Genomic DNA, 19,122 nt, shown 5'->3' with positions numbered 1-19,122 from the left:
GCATCGCTCCCACAGCCTATAGGAGCGCCTCCTCCATGTTGCGCAAAAGAGTGAGACGTCATCGAAAAACTCCCTCCCCTGTTTTAGCCGAAGACAATGAAAACCTTAAAACATATAGGGCTGTATTTTGCGTGTCTTAAGTACCAGGTCTTATTCCCTATCTTGAGTAAACGAAAGACCTGGAGGCGTGATCAATCAATGCCATTTGGCTATTCTGAGTGGCCAAAGAGCATTGATCACGCCTCCAGGTCTTTAGTTTACTCAAGTTATAGGGAATAAGACCTGGTACTTAAGACACGCAAAATACAGCCCATAATATATAGATCAAGCTTTAAAAAAGGGACAACCTGTAGAGCTGTGTATCTATTGGTAGAACTTGAATAAATATAATTGAAGCGACCGCCACTGACCTCCTTTTTTAGGCAAATTAAATCATGAACAGGGCAGAGACAGATGCTCTGATGACTGTGTCAAATCCTCAAAACGGCCTCAATTAACGGTTACAGATGAGGTCCATTAACCCATTTTGGGCGAGAACTCCTTTTGGTGTTAGCATCATGTCATGCTTTAGCTATTGAAAAATAGCAGACCTACAAGCTCGTAGCGCGCCACCGAGTGGCGCGCTACGAGCATGTAGGTCTGCTATTTTTGAAGAATCGAAGAACGACTGAAACATATAGAAACGTAGCTTTTTTCAGAAAACTGTCAGGATGAAGAAGAATTTTTTTTATAGAATCTGATCTCAGGTCAGAATGGGTTACGTCTTGTCACAGTGCTCTGCCCGACGGTGTCAGGGAATGCAAAAGGATGACAGGCGGGCCGAGCTTTTACACAAAGATTGATCAATGGTTTATGCAGGCTGTCTCCATTTCTCCGCTCCTTCCCTCCCTGAGCAGTGATATATTTGATAACATATACTATGCCCTGAGTTATTGCTTAATCCATTCTGGGCGGGAACCCCTTTCAGTGTTTTATTTTTATTTTTATATATATTTTTTTTTTATCCCACGATTTTGTAACCCATTTTTCACCCCTGTGTCAATCATCTACTGTGATCCTGGGCTCTACACACCCTCCACCAACCTAGTCCCCATATATGGGGGACAAGGGGAGAGCAACCTAGTCCCCATATATGGGGGACAAGGGGAGAGCAACGGACTTGAACTCATGCTTCCTTCATGCCTGAGTGTCCAAGTTGCTCCTTTACACCTGACAGGGGGGAGTTTCCCTGGTTGGACGTAGCGTAGCGCGTGGAAGGAACATGTTATTCCAACCAGTTCCTTTCCCCTCCATCAGGCGCCCCGGCTGGCCAGGGGGAGGCAGTTTAGAGACCAGGATTACTGCATGTTTTTTGTGAGGGTACCTACCCTATAGGGGACACGGGGAGAACATGCAAACTCCACACAGAAAGGCCCTTTCGCCAACCCCCGCCTTTGGGTATGGGCACTGATGACGCGTAGGAGGAAACACTCCGCCAGCGCCCACAGCGTCCCGAGCGGGAATCGAACCCAGGACCTTCTAGCTGTGAGGCGACGGCACTACCAACTGTGCCACCCCGTGCCCCCCCCCCCCCCCCCTTTCGGTGTTTTAAGCATTATATTATACTTTATCTATTGAAAAATAGCAGATCTACAAGCTTGTAGCGTGGCACCGAGTGCCGCGCTACGAGCTAGTAGGTCTGCTATTTTTGAAAAAAATCGTGAAAATGTACTGGAAATCTTTGAATATATATTCTTTCAGAGCCAACGTTTTTAACTCAAATCTTTGCTTCTTGGGGGGTCTGGTCCTGGAACAACGTATTTTCAGATGGGGGTCGGCGGCCAATTACAACATAATCTTGAGGGTCCTTGACATGAAAACTGTCAGGATTCAGAAGACATTATTGTGTAGAATCGTCCTCAGGTCTAAATGGGTTAATTATGTCACACCCAGGTGGCGATACAGCCCAGGATTCTAAACCCAAAAGTTCAACATAAGCTCTGAGGAATGGACTGAAACATTTACAGATATTATGAATAATGGATGCACGGATGTCGGACGCTGCATGATACAGTGAGTGGATGTCATTTAGTGACTGCAGCGATGCACACAAAATTACTGAATTCTCTGATATACAAATGACTCTCTCTGTTTGAGCAGTGGCTCTCAAAGTGAGATATAGTTAATACATATCAAATTCAATATCAGTATACTCCGGGCTAAATAGATCTTTAATTAAGTAGCAATGCACTGTCTGTGAGCTTGTGGATCTCATTTTTTGTTAAATTATTGTTAAATAATAATTTTGAAAATACAATGCCAGACACAGAGGGTTTCTAATCTGGGGTTTAACATATTTTCAGACGGGGGGTCTACGCTCACATACATATCAATTTGGGGGTCCTTGACATGAAGGAGTTTGAGTCTGAGAACCACTGGCCTAGATATTACATGAAGCCATGAAGGGTATTGAAATGACGTATGATTTTGACCGCCAGGATTAATGCATGCTATTTATCGCGCATTGCCAACGTTTTCCCCCTTATTTCAACCCTTACTTTTGAAGAGCCATATATCCGTAACCGGATGTTACGATGACGTAATTCTGTGTATCTTTTGGATTAATAAAGAATATAAAGGCTAGAAAACGTATAGGCTATACGCTGTTGGCGGGCTGCCAGACTAAAGTTAACCCATTTTGACCCGAGATCAGATTCTAAAAAATGTCAGTTTGAAAATGTTTTTGTACAGTACGTGCGTATGCCCCCCCCCATGCGCACATATCTATACACATCTTCCCGCACAAATCTGCCGCGCGCCACAGATCTGCATATTTTGCACGCGTACTTTGTGCGCGCAGTGCGCTTTACGTCAAACGCACACGTAGCTTATGCCTGTCAGACGGTGAGTGTGTGAGGCAGAGCAGAAAACTGAACCGCTGTGTCAGATAAAGAGAGATTGAGGGAGGGAGGGACAGACAGACAACATACTGGTGATGACACAGAGAGATGGAGGGAGGGAGGGACAGACAGACAACATACTGGTGATGACACAGAGAGATGGAGGGAGGGAGGGACAGACAGACAACATACTGGTGATGACACAGAGAGATGGAGGGATGGAGGGACAGACAGACAACATACTGGTGATGACACAGAGAGATGGAGGGAGGGAGGGACAGACAGACAACATACTGGTGATGACAGAGAGAGATGGAGGGAGGGAGGGACAGACAGACAACATACTGGTGATGACAGAGAGAGAGATGGAGGGAGGGAGGGACAGACAGACAACATACTGGTGATGACAGAGAGATGGAGGGAGAGACAGACAGACAACATACTGGTGATGACAGAGAGAGATGGAGGGAGGGAGGGACAGACAGACAACATACTGGTGATGACAGAGAGAGAGATGGAGGGAGGGAGGGACAGACAGACAACATACTGGTGATGACAGAGAGATGGAGGGAGGGACAGACAGACAACATACTGGTGATGACAGAGAGATGGAGGGAGAGACAGACAGACAACATACTGGTGATGACACAGAGAGAGATGGAGGGAGGGAGGGACAGACAGACAACATACTGGTGATGACAGAGAGATGGAGGGAGAGACAGACAGACAACATACTGGTGATGACACAGAGAGATGGAGGGAGAGACAGACAGACAACATACTGGTGATGACACAGAGAGATGGAGGGAGAGACAGACAGACAACATACTGGTGATGACAGAGAGATGGAGGGAGGGAGGGAGGGACAGACAACATACTGGTGATGACAGAGAGATGGAGGGAGGGAGGGACAGACAGACAACATACTGGTGATGACACAGAGAGATGGAGGGAGGGAGGGACAGACAGACAACATACTGGTGATGACAGAGAGATGGAGGGAGGGACAGACAGACAGACAGACAACATACTGGTGATGACACAGAGAGATGGAGGGAGGGAGGGACAGACAGACAACAGAACATACTGGTGATGACAGAGAGATGGAGGGAGGGACAGACAGACAACATACTGGTGATGACACAGAGAGATGGAGGGAGGGACAGACAGACAGACAGACAACATACTGGTGATGACACAGAGAGATGGAGGGAGGGAGGGACAGACAGACAACATACTGGTGATGACAGAAGAGAGATGGAGGGAGGGAGGGACAGACAGACAACATACTGGTGATGACAGAAGAGAGATGGAGGGAGGGAGGGACAGACAGACAACATACTGGTGATGACAGAGAGATGGAGGGAGGGAGGGACAGACAGACAACATACTGGTGATGACAGAGAGATGGAGGGAGGGAGGGACAGACAGACAGACAACAGACTGGTGATGACAGAGAGATGGAGGGAGGGAGGGACAGACAGACAACATACTGGTGATGACAGAGAGATGGAGGGAGGGAGGGACAGACAACATACTGGTGATGACAGAGAGATGGAGGGAGGGAGGGACAGACAACATACTGGTGATGACACAGAGAGATGGAGGGATGGAGGGACAGACAGACAACATACTGGTGATGACACAGAGAGATGGAGGGAGGGAGGGACAGACAGACAACATACTGGTGATGACACAGAGAGATGGAGGGAGGGAGGGACAGACAGACAACATACTGGTGATGACACAGAGAGATGGAGGGAGGGACAGACAGACAGACAACATACTGGTGATGACAGAGAGAGATGGAGGGAGGGAGGGACAGACAGACAACATACTGGTGATGACACAGAGAGATGGAGGGAGGGACAGACAGACAACATACTGGTGATGACACAGAGAGATGGAGGGAGGGAGGGACAGACAGACAACATACTGGTGATGACAGAGAGAGATGGAGGGAGGGAGGGACAGACAGACAACATACTGGTGATGACACAGAGAGATGGAGGGAGGGAGGGACAGACAGACAACATACTGGTGATGACAGAGAGAGATGGAGGGAGGGAGGGACAGACAGACAACATACTGGTGATGACACAGAGAGATGGAGGGAGGGAGGGACAGACAGACAACATACTGGTGATGACACAGAGAGATGGAGGGAGGGAGGGACAGACAGACAACATACTGGTGATGACACAGAGAGATGGAGGGAGGGAGGGACAGACAGACAACATACTGGTGATGACAGAGAGATGGAGGGAGGGAGGGACAGACAGACAGACAACATACTGGTGATGACACAGAGAGATGGAGGGAGGGAGGGACACATAGAGTTATTATACAATAGAGAAGACACCCAGAGGAAATCCTGAAGCGCAATGGACATAGTGGCCGAAGAAGGTATTGCAGTTTGGTAAGGTTTGGTCCTCAAACACATGAACGCGCACTAGGCTCCGTCCACTCTGCCGGTCGCTCGCGCGTTCATGTGTTTGAGGACAATCCATCCAGAATGCACACTGTTCCTAAACCGGACGGAGGAGTGGATTCGCCTCATGCGCTTCTGAGCAACTCAATGCAAGTGGACGGGAGGAGAACTTGGGTGTCTTCTCTATTGTATATATACTCTAAGGAGGGACAGACAGACAACATACTGGTGATGACACAGAGAGATGGAGGGAGGGAGGGACAGACAGACAACATACTGGTGATGACAGAGAGATGGAGGGAGGGAGGGACAGACAGACAACATACTGGTGATGACAGAGAGAGATGGAGGGAGGGAGGGACAGACAGACAACATACTGGTGATGACACAGAGAGATGGAGGGAGGGAGGGACAGACAGACAACATACTGGTGATGACACAGAGAGATGGAGGGAGGGAGGGACAGACAGACAACATACTGGTGATGACAGAGAGATGGAGGGAGGGAGGGACAGACAGACAACATACTGGTGATGACAGAGAGAGATGGAGGGAGGGAGGGACAGACAGACAACATACTGGTGATGACACAGAGAGATGGAGGGAGGGACAGACAGACAGACAACATACTGGTGATGACAGAGAGAGATGGAGGGAGGGAGGGACAGACAGACAACATACTGGTGATGACAGAGAGAGATGGAGGGAGGGAGGGACAGACAGACAACATACTGGTGATGACACAGAGAGATGGAGGGAGGGAGGGACAGACAGACAACATACTGGTGATGACACAGAGAGATGGAGGGAGGGACAGACAGACAGACAGACAACATACTGGTGATGACACAGAGAGATGGAGGGAGGGAGGGACAGACAGACAACATACTGGTGATGACACAGAGAGATGGAGGGAGGGACAGACAGACAACATACTGGTGATGACACAGAGAGATGGAGGGAGGGAGGGACAGACAGACAACATACTGGTGATGACACAGAGAGATGGAGGGAGGGAGGGACAGACAGACAACATACTGGTGATGACACAGAGAGATGGAGGGAGGGAGGGACAGACAGACAGACAACATACTGGTGATGACAGAGAGATGGAGGGAGGGACAGACAGACAACATACTGGTGATGACAGAGAGATGGAGGGAGGGACAGACAGACAGACAACATACTGGTGATGACACAGAGAGATGGAGGGAGGGAGGGACAGACAGACAACATACTGGTGATGACACAGAGAGATGGAGGGAGGGAGGGACAGACAGACAGACAACATACTGGTGATGACACAGAGAGATGGAGGGAGGGAGGGACAGACAGACAACATACTGGTGATGACACAGAGTGTTCAGATCTATTTGAGTCCATTTCCCCCCCCCCCCCCCCCTCCTCCTCCTCCTCATCCTGTCTGTGAAAGCGGAGCTCAGGTTTGTTTGCCGTTCAGAGAGTGGCTGCCTGGTGTGCGTCGTACTGGGATGACAGAACACTCTACGAAGCACACCCCGGTCGGTTTGCATTGTGTTACTGCAGGTATACGTTAACTCCAAAGGAGTTTGCTGACTATTATAATGCAAATCACTAATTCAATACTGTTAAACAGTCACATCATTTAATACAGATGGATTTTCGAACAGAATATATTTGCATTAGCAGAATATATAGAGAAGGCTTGGGACATACGGACAAAGAAAACTTATATGTGATGTATTTTATTTTATTTTATGATAATGCTTATTTCTCATCAAATCGATTAGTTCAAATGGCTGATGATGCAACCCGTGATAATACTTAACAATAAAGAACAGGTGCATGGCCATTGGCCGAACAGAGGCAAACATCCAAGCCAGTTATATCTCAGCAACAAAACAATGAAAAAGCCACCACTATAGCACCCCCAAGTGGCCGAGCTGCTCCTAACACCCAAACCGGACCAAAGTGGTGTAAAGTAAACTGATCGACCCTGCCAAACTTTGAGATGAAAGACACGATGAATCATCTCTCACCAACAGGTTGAGCTTGCCTCAACACATTATCTTTTAACCCATTTAGACCTGAGGATGATTCTACAGAATGTCTTCTGAATCCTTGTGGCAGCGGTGGCCGAACGGTTTGCGGAGCGGTCTTGATATCGGAAGGTCGCTAGTTCGTATCCCCGGACCGGCACGTTAAAATTACCACCGCTGAAGTGCCCTTGAGCAAGGCATTGAACCTCTCTACCATTAAATGTTCTATGAGCAGGGCCTGGCTGTAAACAAGTTCTTGAGCTTAGTCCAGTTACCCTGCAGGGTAAACATAGTACCTTTTCTTTCCTGACAGTTTTCTAAAAAAAACCTATGTTTCTGTGTCAGTGGTTCTCAAACTATTTCCGGTCAAGGAGCCTCAGAATTATATGTTTGGCCCCAATATCAAAACATGTTGTTCCAGGGACCTCCCTCCCCAGAAGCAAAGATCAGAGTTAAAAACGTTCGCTCTGAAAGAATATATTATACATTCAAAGATTTGTGCCGCATTTCCACGAATATTCAAAAATAGCAGACCTATACAAGCTCTTAGCGCGGCACTCGGTGCCGCGCTAAGAGCTTGTAGATCTGCTATTTTTTTTCAACAGCTAAAGCATAACATGATGCTTAAAAGTAAAACACCAAAAGGGGTTCCCGCGCAGAATGCGTTAATGATGCAAATAAGCTGTTATCACAATTGATGTCTCTATATAACACATTCTAGTCGGGGTCGTTATTATGGTATTCCATTACATCAGGCCCGCATTCTGTATAGTCTAGTCTCCAATAACCCATTCTGACCTGAGATCAGATTCTATAAATGTCTTCTACATCCTGACAGGTTTCCATTCTGACCTGAGATCAGATTCTATAAATGTCTTCTACATCCTGACAGGTTTCCATTCTGACCTGAGATCAGATTCTATAAATGTCTTCTACATCCTGACAGGTTTCCATTCTGACCTGAGATCAGATTCTATAAATGTCTTCTAACATCCTGACAGTTTTCTGAAAAAGCTATGTTTCTATGTCAGTGCGGTTCTTCGATTCTTTAAAAAAATAGCAGATCTACAAGCTCGTAGCGCGCCACCAAGTGGCGCGCTACAAGCTTGTAGATCTGCTATTTTTTTCAATAGCTAAACCATAACATGATGCTATAACACCAAAAGGGGTTCCCACCCAAAAGGGGATAATAACAAACTAGCCTAAAGTTAGATTAGATTTCCGCCGGCCCCATTTGCAGAGGCAATCAACCTCGGGCCTCCATCAGAAAGACAATTACCGTTGAATCTAGGCCGCATAAAGACCGACCCTGAAAATGAACTTGGACGCGTTTGCCGTTGCTGACGCGGCATGTGAAACATGTGCGCATGCATGCAACGCACGCACACACACACACACACACACGAGCGTGCACACACACACACACACACACACACACACACACACACACACTCTTGGACTCTTGTTTGTAGAATTGATCACAATGCCTGGCTGTCTCTATGATGCACACGCACGCACGCACGCACACACAGACACACAGACAGACACATGTCACAGACACACACACACACACACACTTCAGTATAGGCTATAATAATCTCTTGTGGATGATGTATGCATAGATCTTTTCTGCTTTGTCTTCACACTAATCTTAATAAATCAATACAGTCAGTCATTCATTCATTTTCATTTCACTTCATTTTCATTTCTCTTCGTGGCTTCTTGGTAATATCTAGGCCAGTTGGTTCTAAAGCCTTTTCATGTCAAAGAACCCCCAGATTGGAGACCCTTTATATAATTATAATACTTCGATATTCGTCCATCCCTGGATGGATTATAGACTGCTCGGTGACCCAGATATTAGTGGACAGTGGGTTTCCGTGTACAATGGAGTGACGCCAGGCCCAGGAAATGATTCACAATGCATTTTTTCCCCATAGAGATTTCAAAATGTATTTATTTAAAGACGGTTACGCCGCGGACAAAGCCAACTCGAGTCGTGACAAATCATGACAACAAACAACAAACCAAACAAATAATTACAAAGAAGAAAAACAACTAAAAAAAAAAGTGTTGTAACCTTGTAACCGTTTTTTTTCTTTTCTTCTAATTCTTTGTTCGGCCCAAAAGAAAATTGTGTTTATTGTCATGATTTGTCACGACAAGAGTTGGCTTTGTACGACGCTTAAAAGGTCTTTAAATGTTTGTGTTTATGTGATGTTAAAAAATAAAATAAAAAATGGTGACTATGTGGAAAGATCTTCTTGTCAGATGTGCTGCTTACCTGTGCCCAATAAAAAGAAAATATATATATATTAAATACAAAACCCCCAAATTAATATCTACCGGTATTTAGTTTGTAAATACACCCCCCCCCCCCCTATAAGATGTGTTCATAAAATGTTTCAAAAGTATTCCAAATGTTTCACACTTTTATTTATTTGAAAATAGCAGATCTGCAAGCTCACAATGCAACGTGATATGGGCTTACAGTTCTGCTATTATGAAATAGGCTACATCTAGAAAAGTCTACTATGTATGAGCTTGTAGATCTGCTATTTTTCAACAGCTAAAGTATAACATAATGCTTAAAACCCCAGAAGGGGTCCCCGCCCCCCAAAATGGGATAAAGTGTGTTCTTCCTCTGTGTTGATATCTGCTACTGATTAAAGTGAACAGTCACTAAAAGAAGATCAATTGAAAATAGAAGCCTCACTGTTATAGCCTTTCCTTTGGCGCCCTCTTGTGGCAAGACGTAGTAACTGAAACTAAACAAAAACAGTCATGTTTTTGCCGGGCTCACTAGCAGCAACAACACAGTGCGAGTTAACAAAGTACTACTATTTAATATACTAATGCGAGGGTCTTGTTAGTAACATCACAGTCTGTTCTGTTGTCTCCAATTCAAAGGAAAAGAGGGAGGATTGGTACTACCATCACAACACAAACCGAACACATGAAATGGTCATTCAAACCCCTCTGACCGTCCCTGGACACACACGCACACGCATACAGCTTGTGTAGCTTACCTGAGAGCCGGTGCTGCCTGGTGCTGACCCGGTTGGTGTTCTGGACCGAGCAGCAGAGCTGCAGCATGGTGAACATGGTGAGGATCATCACCACACTCTGGAGGAGCAGGGTGAGCTCAAACTGCTTCCCTATCCTGGAGGAGAACCAGGCAGAACCACGACCAGAACCAGGCAGAAAGGATTAGCACAGAGAGGTGAGAGAGGTTGTCCTATAAATACATCTCATCTTTCCTGAAATGGGACTCTGAACCTTAGAGTACATATGAATAGAGAGGGCACCCGAGTTCTCCTCCCATCCACTTGCATTAAGTTGCTCTAAAGCGCATGAGGCGATTTCACTCCTCTTTCCGGGTAGGAACAGAGTGGGGAGGCGGCCTTTTTTCCAACAGCATTCTAGCCCACGGGGCAACGATCCGATCCGCAGCGGGGGGACATTCGCTGCGATGCGAAAAAGCGATGGTCCGACATGCGCTGCTCCCGTGCTTGCGGTGAGGTTAGGATTGAGGTTTCGGATCAATATGCTGTCGGAAAAAAGACCTGCACCCACAGAGTGCATTCTGGGCTGGATTGGCCCCAAACACAGGAACGCGCTGCCGTTGAACGTGCATGAACGTGCACGAACGCGCTGCCGTTGAACGTGCACGAACGTGCATGAACGTGCTGCCGTCGTGAACGTGCACAATGATAGTCAGGACCAGCACGTTCATGTGTTTGGGCTCAGGGTTTCCTCCGGGTGCCGTCTCTATTCATATAAGCTCTGAACACATACCATACCCGGTCAAGTAATTTCCCCAAATTCAAGGTACCAAAAGATAACTATGAACTAGGTAGATCTGCCTTTAGTTTCTGTGGCCCAAATAATAGAGGGAACGACCTACAAAATGCATTACAATTGACCACATTGGTACCCTTGGCATCGTTTTAAAACCTTGGTGAGCACACAGACCCCCACAATGTGTAACTGTTTTTAGATCATTTTGAATTTTGTTTTAGCTCTTATTTGAAATTATTTTTTTGCTTTTTATTTGTAAACCTATATGTAATTTCACATGTATTTACCTTGTATTGTATTGTATTGTATTCTTTGTTTTCCTGATCTTCTGATGTATTGTGATGTGATTGTATTACTCAGTGTAATTTCGAGAATAAATAAAACTTGAATGAATGAATGAATGAATGAATGAAAGGTTCTTCTCAGGGTGGGGTCCGAGGGCCGCCAGGGTCTTTGAGGGGGTTTCATGGAGTCCCCAGCAGAACGGGGAACACTTTAACCACTGTAAGGGCCGATTCATACTCCTATTTTACCGCTGTTCCGGCGCTGTAGTGCCGAAATGATTTTGGCTCGTCAGAGATTTTCAGTAACACCGAAGAGACGACTTTAGTCCTATTCTATTCTAGTATATTCCTCCTTATCGGCTATCAATGATGTGACATTGAGTCACTATGAGTATTCCCAGGCTGATGCATCGTAATCACAGACTATTCCACCACTGTGTGATTCAATACCAAATCTAGCAGACCTACAAGCTCATAGCGTGGCACTGAGTGCCGCGCTATGAGCTTGTGTAGATCTGCTATATATTTATTTTTTAATTAAATGTACTTGTTATGTGTAGCTCCACGTACCAGAAGAAGATGCGCAGGATGTTGGCCACCAGCAGCACCAGACACACCCTGGTGGAGAAGCCCTCGGTGTTGCCGGTCCTCTGGATGTCCTGGTACTGGGGGAGGTAGGGCACGGACCCTCCCAACACCATGATGAGAGACGCCAGCCACGACAGCAGCATCCAGGAAGCCTCCGCCTCCGCCTCCGTCTCCTCCGGCAGGCCCAGCCCTCCCTCGGCGGCGGCGGCCATCACACACACACCACGACGTCGGAGGAGAGGAGGGGACGGCGAGGAGAGACGGTGGAGGGTGTGTGTGTGTGAGGGGGGGACGGGGGGGTCGACTCGCAAGTCGCAACTGGGGACAGAACAGAAGACTCGGAATCAGAATATCTTTATTGTCATTGTGCGAGACAACGAAATTGAATTGCAAACCAGCTCAGTGCATTTAAAACAAAAGACATAATACTCTATATGAAACACAAAATACAAACATTTAACGCATATTGCACAGTAAGTCCTTTTAGTCCATAAAGTGTCGAGTGTCAGAGTTCAAGTGTCAGTGTTTAGAGCTATGACTGCTCTGGGGTAGAAACTGTCCTTCAGGTCACTAACAGGTGTAGGTACAGAGATTAAAATAGGGTGCATTTTGCATCCCAAATTAAAATGCAGTTTATAGTTTAAGGGACGCAATAAAACAAGAACCTCTGCATCCAACAGGACGTTTTTGGTCCGGGGACGCCCGGAAATGCTTTGGTTGCAAGTAGCTGTATTATTGTGGACTGGCCTTTAAGCTGAGAATCAAGGACAATAATTAAGACATCACCACGACGTACATAATACACACATGCATGCACTGTCGCACTCACTCACTCAGGCGCACACACACACGCACAGTACTAGTCATTATGTGATCTGGCCGTATAGGAATTAGGAACGGCACTCACTTTGCTTCCTTGATACTGTTATCTGTGCAGCACAGAGTGGGGGTCTGGTCGGAGCAGTGACAACGGAACGGGGTGCTGTTATTGTTATCTACTGTGCAAAGTTTTTGGTTTCATGAAAAAAGTATTTGAAATGTCGTATTTGAAAAGACGGTTACGCCGCGGACAAAGCCAACTGGAGTCGTGACAAATCATGACAACAAACACAATATTTTGGACCAAACAAATTATTACAAAGACAAAAAAAACAACAAAAAAAGTGTAACCTGTCGTTTTTTTCTTCTTTCAAATTATTTTTTTGGCCCAAAGAATTGTGTTGTTTGTTGTCATGATTTGTCACGACAAAGAGTTGGCTTTGTCCGCGGCGCAAACGTCTTTAAATAAATACTTTCTGAAAAGTCTATGATGAAAATGAACGGGGAATTATTTCCTGGGCCCTGGTAGGGGGCGGGACTGCGACGCTTATTGCGATTGCAGTGAGCACTTACTATGAGACCTAGCAGATCATGTCTGTCTGTCTGTCTGTCTGTCCCGCTTTTGTGCCCATATATGGAGCTGAGTGATTTGTTTGTGATTGATGCAAGTGTCTGTCCCACTGTTACGTCACCATGACTCAGCCATAACCATATAAGGAGTCCCCAAAGCAGCTATACGTCCAAAACCCAAATATGTACGAGCTGCGTTCGCTTCCCGCGTTTGCGCGTCTTACTGTAACTGTACGTCTCTGGACCTGTCTGTTATACTGTACATACTGTACGTCTCTGGACCGCGCACGCCACATTATTTATGTTCCAGCAGTAATCTACAGTACGGAGCACTCCTTCCTTCCCTGGCTCTCTGTGACTTCCCCTCTCTCTGTCTCTGCTAGGTAAACAAAACACTACTGTAGAATTATGACCTAGTTAGTTATGTTTTGCATGTCATGCGGTCCGGTGCACGATTAGAATCTGTCGGCTACATAGTGAAACAGGAATTACTGTGGTAATATGATATGATATGATATGATGCAGTACTTTATTGTCAGTTTGCACTGGAATTTGTTTTGCGACCCAGCGGTTGTATATACATATATAAGTGTAACACATATTAGTGCATTCACTTATAGTCATTTTTACTAGTTGACTAGTTGACTAGTTTACTAGTAGACTAGTCGACTAGTAAAAAAAATAAAAACGTTTTCTTATCAACTAGTCAACTAGTACCAACAAGGTCGACTAGTGGATTTACTAGTAGACTAGTTTTTAAATAATGTTTTTCCCACAATTTTGTAACCCATTTTTCACCCCTGTGTCAATCATCTAATGTGATCCTGGGCTCTACACACCCTCCACCAACCTAGTCCCCATATATGGGGGACAAGGGAAGACCAACCTAGTCCCCATATATGGGGGACAAGAGGAGACCAACCTAGTCCCCATATATGGGGGACAAGGGGAGAGCAACGGACTTGAACTCATGCTTCCTTCATGCCCAAGTTGCTCCTTTACACCTGACCTAGTCGACTAGTTGCCTAACACATTTGACATACATAACACAGGACAAAAATATAAAATACAATACAGTTACATACATAGAAACATAAGGGCAGAGAGCCGTGACCACAGCTCAGTCTAGTCCTGCATGCCCAAATTCCTGATTAAGCCTCAGAGTCGACTGATGGACAAAAGACCTCTTCAGTCTGACCTTATTGTATGCTGGAACACCATTATCTCCTTCCTGAAGGCAGCAACCTATACTCTCCATGCAAAACATGGCTATAGTATTAGCGGTGCTATTCCTTGCTATAACCTTAGGATGCTGTTATCATGCGTGGTAGTACAGTACGTAGTTGTGTAATAATTGACGAGGAGGTGACCAGCAGCTGAGCAAATATTTCAGACTGCTGTGCTGTTAACCCATTTTAGACCTTGTGTTTCTGTATCAGTGGTGCTCAATATTTCATGTCAAGGACCCCAAACAATTATATGTAATATCTAATATGCCTTCAGGGCAGCGCCGAAATATGGCTGCAGCTGTGTAGCTCTTGTTGTCTCTATCCCCGTAACTGCAATGAGTACCTGCACAACCAGAATTTCACCCATGTTACTTGTAATGTGTTGTGACAATAAAGTCTGATTGATTGATTGATTGATTGATTGATTGATTGATATGTTGTTCCAGGGACCTCGCCAGAAGCAAAGATTTGAGTTAAAATGTTCACTCTGTACCAATATATATTCAAAGATTTGAGGCACATTTTCACGGTTTTTCAAAAATAGCAGACCTACAAGGCAAGCACCGAGTGCTGCATTATGAGCTTGTAGATCTGCTATTTTTTCAATAGCTTCAAAGTATAACACCAAAAGGGGTTCCCGCACAAAATGGATTAAACCGCCGCGAATTATGTTGTACACATGGGTTGTCAAAACATGTGAACCGTCTTGGCTATACCGGTTTCAATGCTGACCCCCCTCTTTTCCCCCTACACGTGAAAGAACACCGCAAACTGAATGAAATATCATTTGGACCAGAGTCATTCTGTAATGATACGTTTCACAGCTTCAGCTCACTTCCTCAAGTAAGTAGAGCCCTAGCTGGGGGGCCCCGGTCAACTATAGGGGGTCCTTGAGGGGGTTCCAGGTGGTCCCCAGCTAAATGATTCAACCAGTGGTCCTTGAGGGGGTTCCAGGTGGTCCCCAGCTAAAGTATTCAATTTCTCAAGAGTTCAATTATTGTTAAATATCTTGCATTACTTAATTTACAAGAAGTCTACACAATTAGAGAATGTAGAATAATTGTTATTTTCATTTGATCGTTTGCCTGTTATCTCTCCCATGGATGGTACCACACCAATACAACATGGAATTGTGGACTAAACCTTATTCCAACAACAATAAAACAATTCAAAGAAGTATTTCACTTGACTCTGACTTTTGTGTACACCACACAGACAGTTTTTAGTTGCTTGAGTCAATATTTGCACATTAGACATTTTGATATTCATTCTAAATACCATGCCTAATCTGAAGGAACATTCAACAAAAAATAGCCAATCTAGAAGCTCGCAACGCATCACAGCACGATGCGTTGGTTGTGAGCTTGAAGATCTAGCGATTTTGGTGTAGACGGAAAAACAAGCGTTCCAAATTTAAGTCCGCTTCACTAACAATAGAGGGTTTAAAAGGCTGACATGAAATACCCCTTAATGAGTGCTTAAAGCACACACATGATGTGTGCTGGTAATGCTCTGGCTTAGCATTATCAGTCACTAACACACTCCTCATATGAAACACCGTCCTTCCAAGTGAAGAGCCAGAGAGTCATGGAGAAGATGAGCAGTGTCTTATTACCCTGTCTTGACATCTGCAGCCTGCTCTGCATACAGTAAAGTCAGCTGCATAAGATGACAATATCTCAAACTAGGGAATGATGATATATTCAAAGCATAAGATAGCCTGCATGGTAATCTGGTTGAAACAATGTAAAGGTTACACAGCAGCAGCACATGTGATTCTGTTAATACTAAAACACCTCTGTGACTGTGACGTTCATTTCAGAGTCAGAGACAGCTGTCTTTTTGAGCCTCGATCAATTCTTTCTTTTAATATATATTTTATCCCACGATTTTGTAACCCATTTTTCACCCCTGTGACAATCATCTAATGTGATCCTGGGCTCTACACATCCTCCACCAACCTGGGGAGAGCAACGGACTTAACTCATGCTTCCTTCATGCCTGAGTGTCCAAGTTGCTCCTTTACACCTGACAGGGGGGAGTTTCCCTGGTTGGACGTAGCGCGTGAAAGGAACACGTTATTCCAACCAGTTCCTTTCCCCTCCATCAGGCGCCCCGGCTGGCCAGGGGGAGGCAGTTTAGAGACCAGGAGCCTCGATCAATTCTGTGGAACATTCATAGCACAATTTTGAGGGATTTCAGTATGTCTATTTTTTATATTTCTAGTATTTCTACTCCACTACAATTATTTGAAAACTTTAGTTGCAACTAAATTTGCAGATTTTTTAGACTATTAATGATAACGATAATGATAATGATATAACAAACACCTGGGACAAAAACTGAATCCATTCTCTTTGGTTCAAATAGTAATCTCAGCAAGGCAGATGACTTCTTGGTTAGAGTGGGTGACAATATTATCACACGGAAAAATGAAATTACCTACCTAGGTTCCATCATAGAGGCAAATCTTTCCGGTGATAAAATGGCCACCACCGTAATCAAAAAAAGTCAACCAAAGAACAAGATTCCTTTACAGGATCTCTTCACTGGTCAACAAAAACACCTTGAAGAAGACCCTACCAGGAGCCCCCGTACAAGGTTTCTTCAACCTCTAAGGCCCTTAAAACTAGGCTCCAGAATTCCCAAAACAAACTGGTCAGGCTCCTACTTGGCCTCACCCCCCGAACCCACCTCACCCCTGCCCACTTTGACAGGCTGGAATGAATTAGGGACGACGACAGAGTACAGCATCTTGCAATGGGTCTGGTCCTCAAGATTCGATACACCACAAAGATACCCTGCATGTAGGCTACCAGTATCTAAATACTTCCTTAATGTTAACGAAGTCCACACCCACAACACCAGAGGGAATGCAACAAACCATGTACAACCCAGATTCGGCACAAACAAGGGACTAAATTATTTCCGCTCCTATATACCACCAAAATGTGGAACGCCCGCGGCCCTACCAACAGTCGTTAAGACATGCAAATCCCTTGACTCCTTCAAAACCGCTCTCAAAGGGCACCTAGGGACGGCCGCAATTCAAAACTGGCCCCCGTAAAATCTGAATCCCCCCCCCCCTTTCCCCCTCACTGTATGTATGTTTGTTTCTTTCCCTTTGCCTTTGTTTACCTTTGCTTGCTATAGAGTATATTTGTACGTCTCTAATTGTTATGATGAATTGAACATGGTGAACCCTATTGTAAACCAGTGTAATGCTTTATGGTGTCGTCCACTCACAGTTAACAGTTTTGAGTTGTGCTTGAAATGTACTGTAATTATCCAATCCGTTAATACATTAATCAATCAATCGATCAAACAAACAATTTTGAGGGATTTCAGTATATGTCTATTTTTATATTTCTATTTTCTACTCTCTTCTACTTTCTAGTTGCAACTTCATTTGCAGTTAGACTATTGATACTAATACAAATATAAATGAACCAGTCGTGGTTTTCAACCAGTGGTCCCCAGCTAAATGATTCAACCCAGTGGTCCTTGAGGGGGTTCCAGGTGGTCCCCAGCTATAGATTTATATAAATAACACTATTCCACAACTGGCTATTTCATAATCCAAAGTGAGTGCAACACAGACAAAAGCCATTGCTTCTTTTTACAAGTTCCTTGAAGTTTATAACATTCACTGAGAGTACTTTTATAGAGTGACACTCCTTCTCTGCCCTTGTTAAAGCCCATTTGCAGTACAGTGAGTACAGTAGACTACAGTAGACTGCAGCTCACCTTGTTTGGATGTGTCAGATAGTTTCTGGTGACTTGACTTCACTGAACAAGCTCTTATGCAAGCATAAAGCAAAACATAGCTTAGAGGGGCCGGGCAATGCTATGTCAACAAGTCTGAACTTATAACTATAAACTCACCGGTACACATTTCACTGCATGGGACTGCAGTCTACTACAGCACAGCAACAACACATGAAACATAATGTGACCCAATGCAACCTCTATCTATTTATAATTATACTGTCATACAAATACACACATATCAAATGTACCTCCTCCACAGTAGCCGCTCAGTCAGTTGCCATATGGAGATACTGCACTCTGCAATGCGCCCAAAATGAAAGGATTGTGTAGCTTATATATGCAGCCTATATTCTAAGTCTCTAAAAGCCATAATAAAACGTAATAATTTGCCAAATACCGGTGTCAAATGTGTACAAATCGCTCGCTGCACAGTAGTCCGCAACGCATCCTGGTGGGACGCGAAGGGGGAGGTTTCTCCCCATGCGGTTTCAGTTGAGTTGATTATTATACTAATTATTTAATAACATTAACACGGTTTAATATCAATATTCATGTCCTATAGTCCAACTCACCTTAGTGTTCACATCCACAACCAGTCCAGGAACACCAGGCGCGATATTATATAAATATCATAAAACCACCGCAAAAAAAGAAAAAAGTTAAGCAAAGAAAGAGAGTGCTGCTCGATCCAACTTTTAAATCCTCCCGACTCTCTCTCTCTCTGCCTCTTTC

The 19,122-nt window shown here is 44.9% G+C and overlaps 1 protein-coding gene across 2 annotated transcripts in view; it reads right to left on the bottom strand.

Annotated features, from left to right (window-relative positions):
* LOC308314352 (solute carrier family 66 member 2) overlaps positions 1-19,102 on the bottom strand; it is a 121,095-nt gene extending 101,993 nt beyond the window's left edge. For both annotated transcript variants that reach the window (XR_013963966.1, XM_080761936.1), the window contains exons 1-3: positions 18,963-19,102; positions 11,984-12,319; positions 10,358-10,491 (exon numbers count right to left, since the gene is read on the bottom strand). Coding sequence is in view for 1 of the 2 variants with exons in the window: in XM_080761936.1 (XP_080618062.1) it covers positions 10,358-10,491; positions 11,984-12,213 (364 nt within the window). In the remaining variant the exon portion in view is untranslated. The remainder of the gene's footprint in view (positions 1-10,357; positions 10,492-11,983; positions 12,320-18,962) is intronic.
* Positions 19,103-19,122: the final 20 nt, after the last annotated feature.

Source organism: Protomyctophum bolini (assembly GCF_963924005.1).
Source record: "Protomyctophum bolini genome assembly, chromosome: 4".
Taxonomy (NCBI): domain Eukaryota; kingdom Metazoa; phylum Chordata; class Actinopteri; order Myctophiformes; family Myctophidae; genus Protomyctophum; species Protomyctophum bolini.
This window is presented reverse-complemented; position numbering and strand designations above follow the sequence as displayed.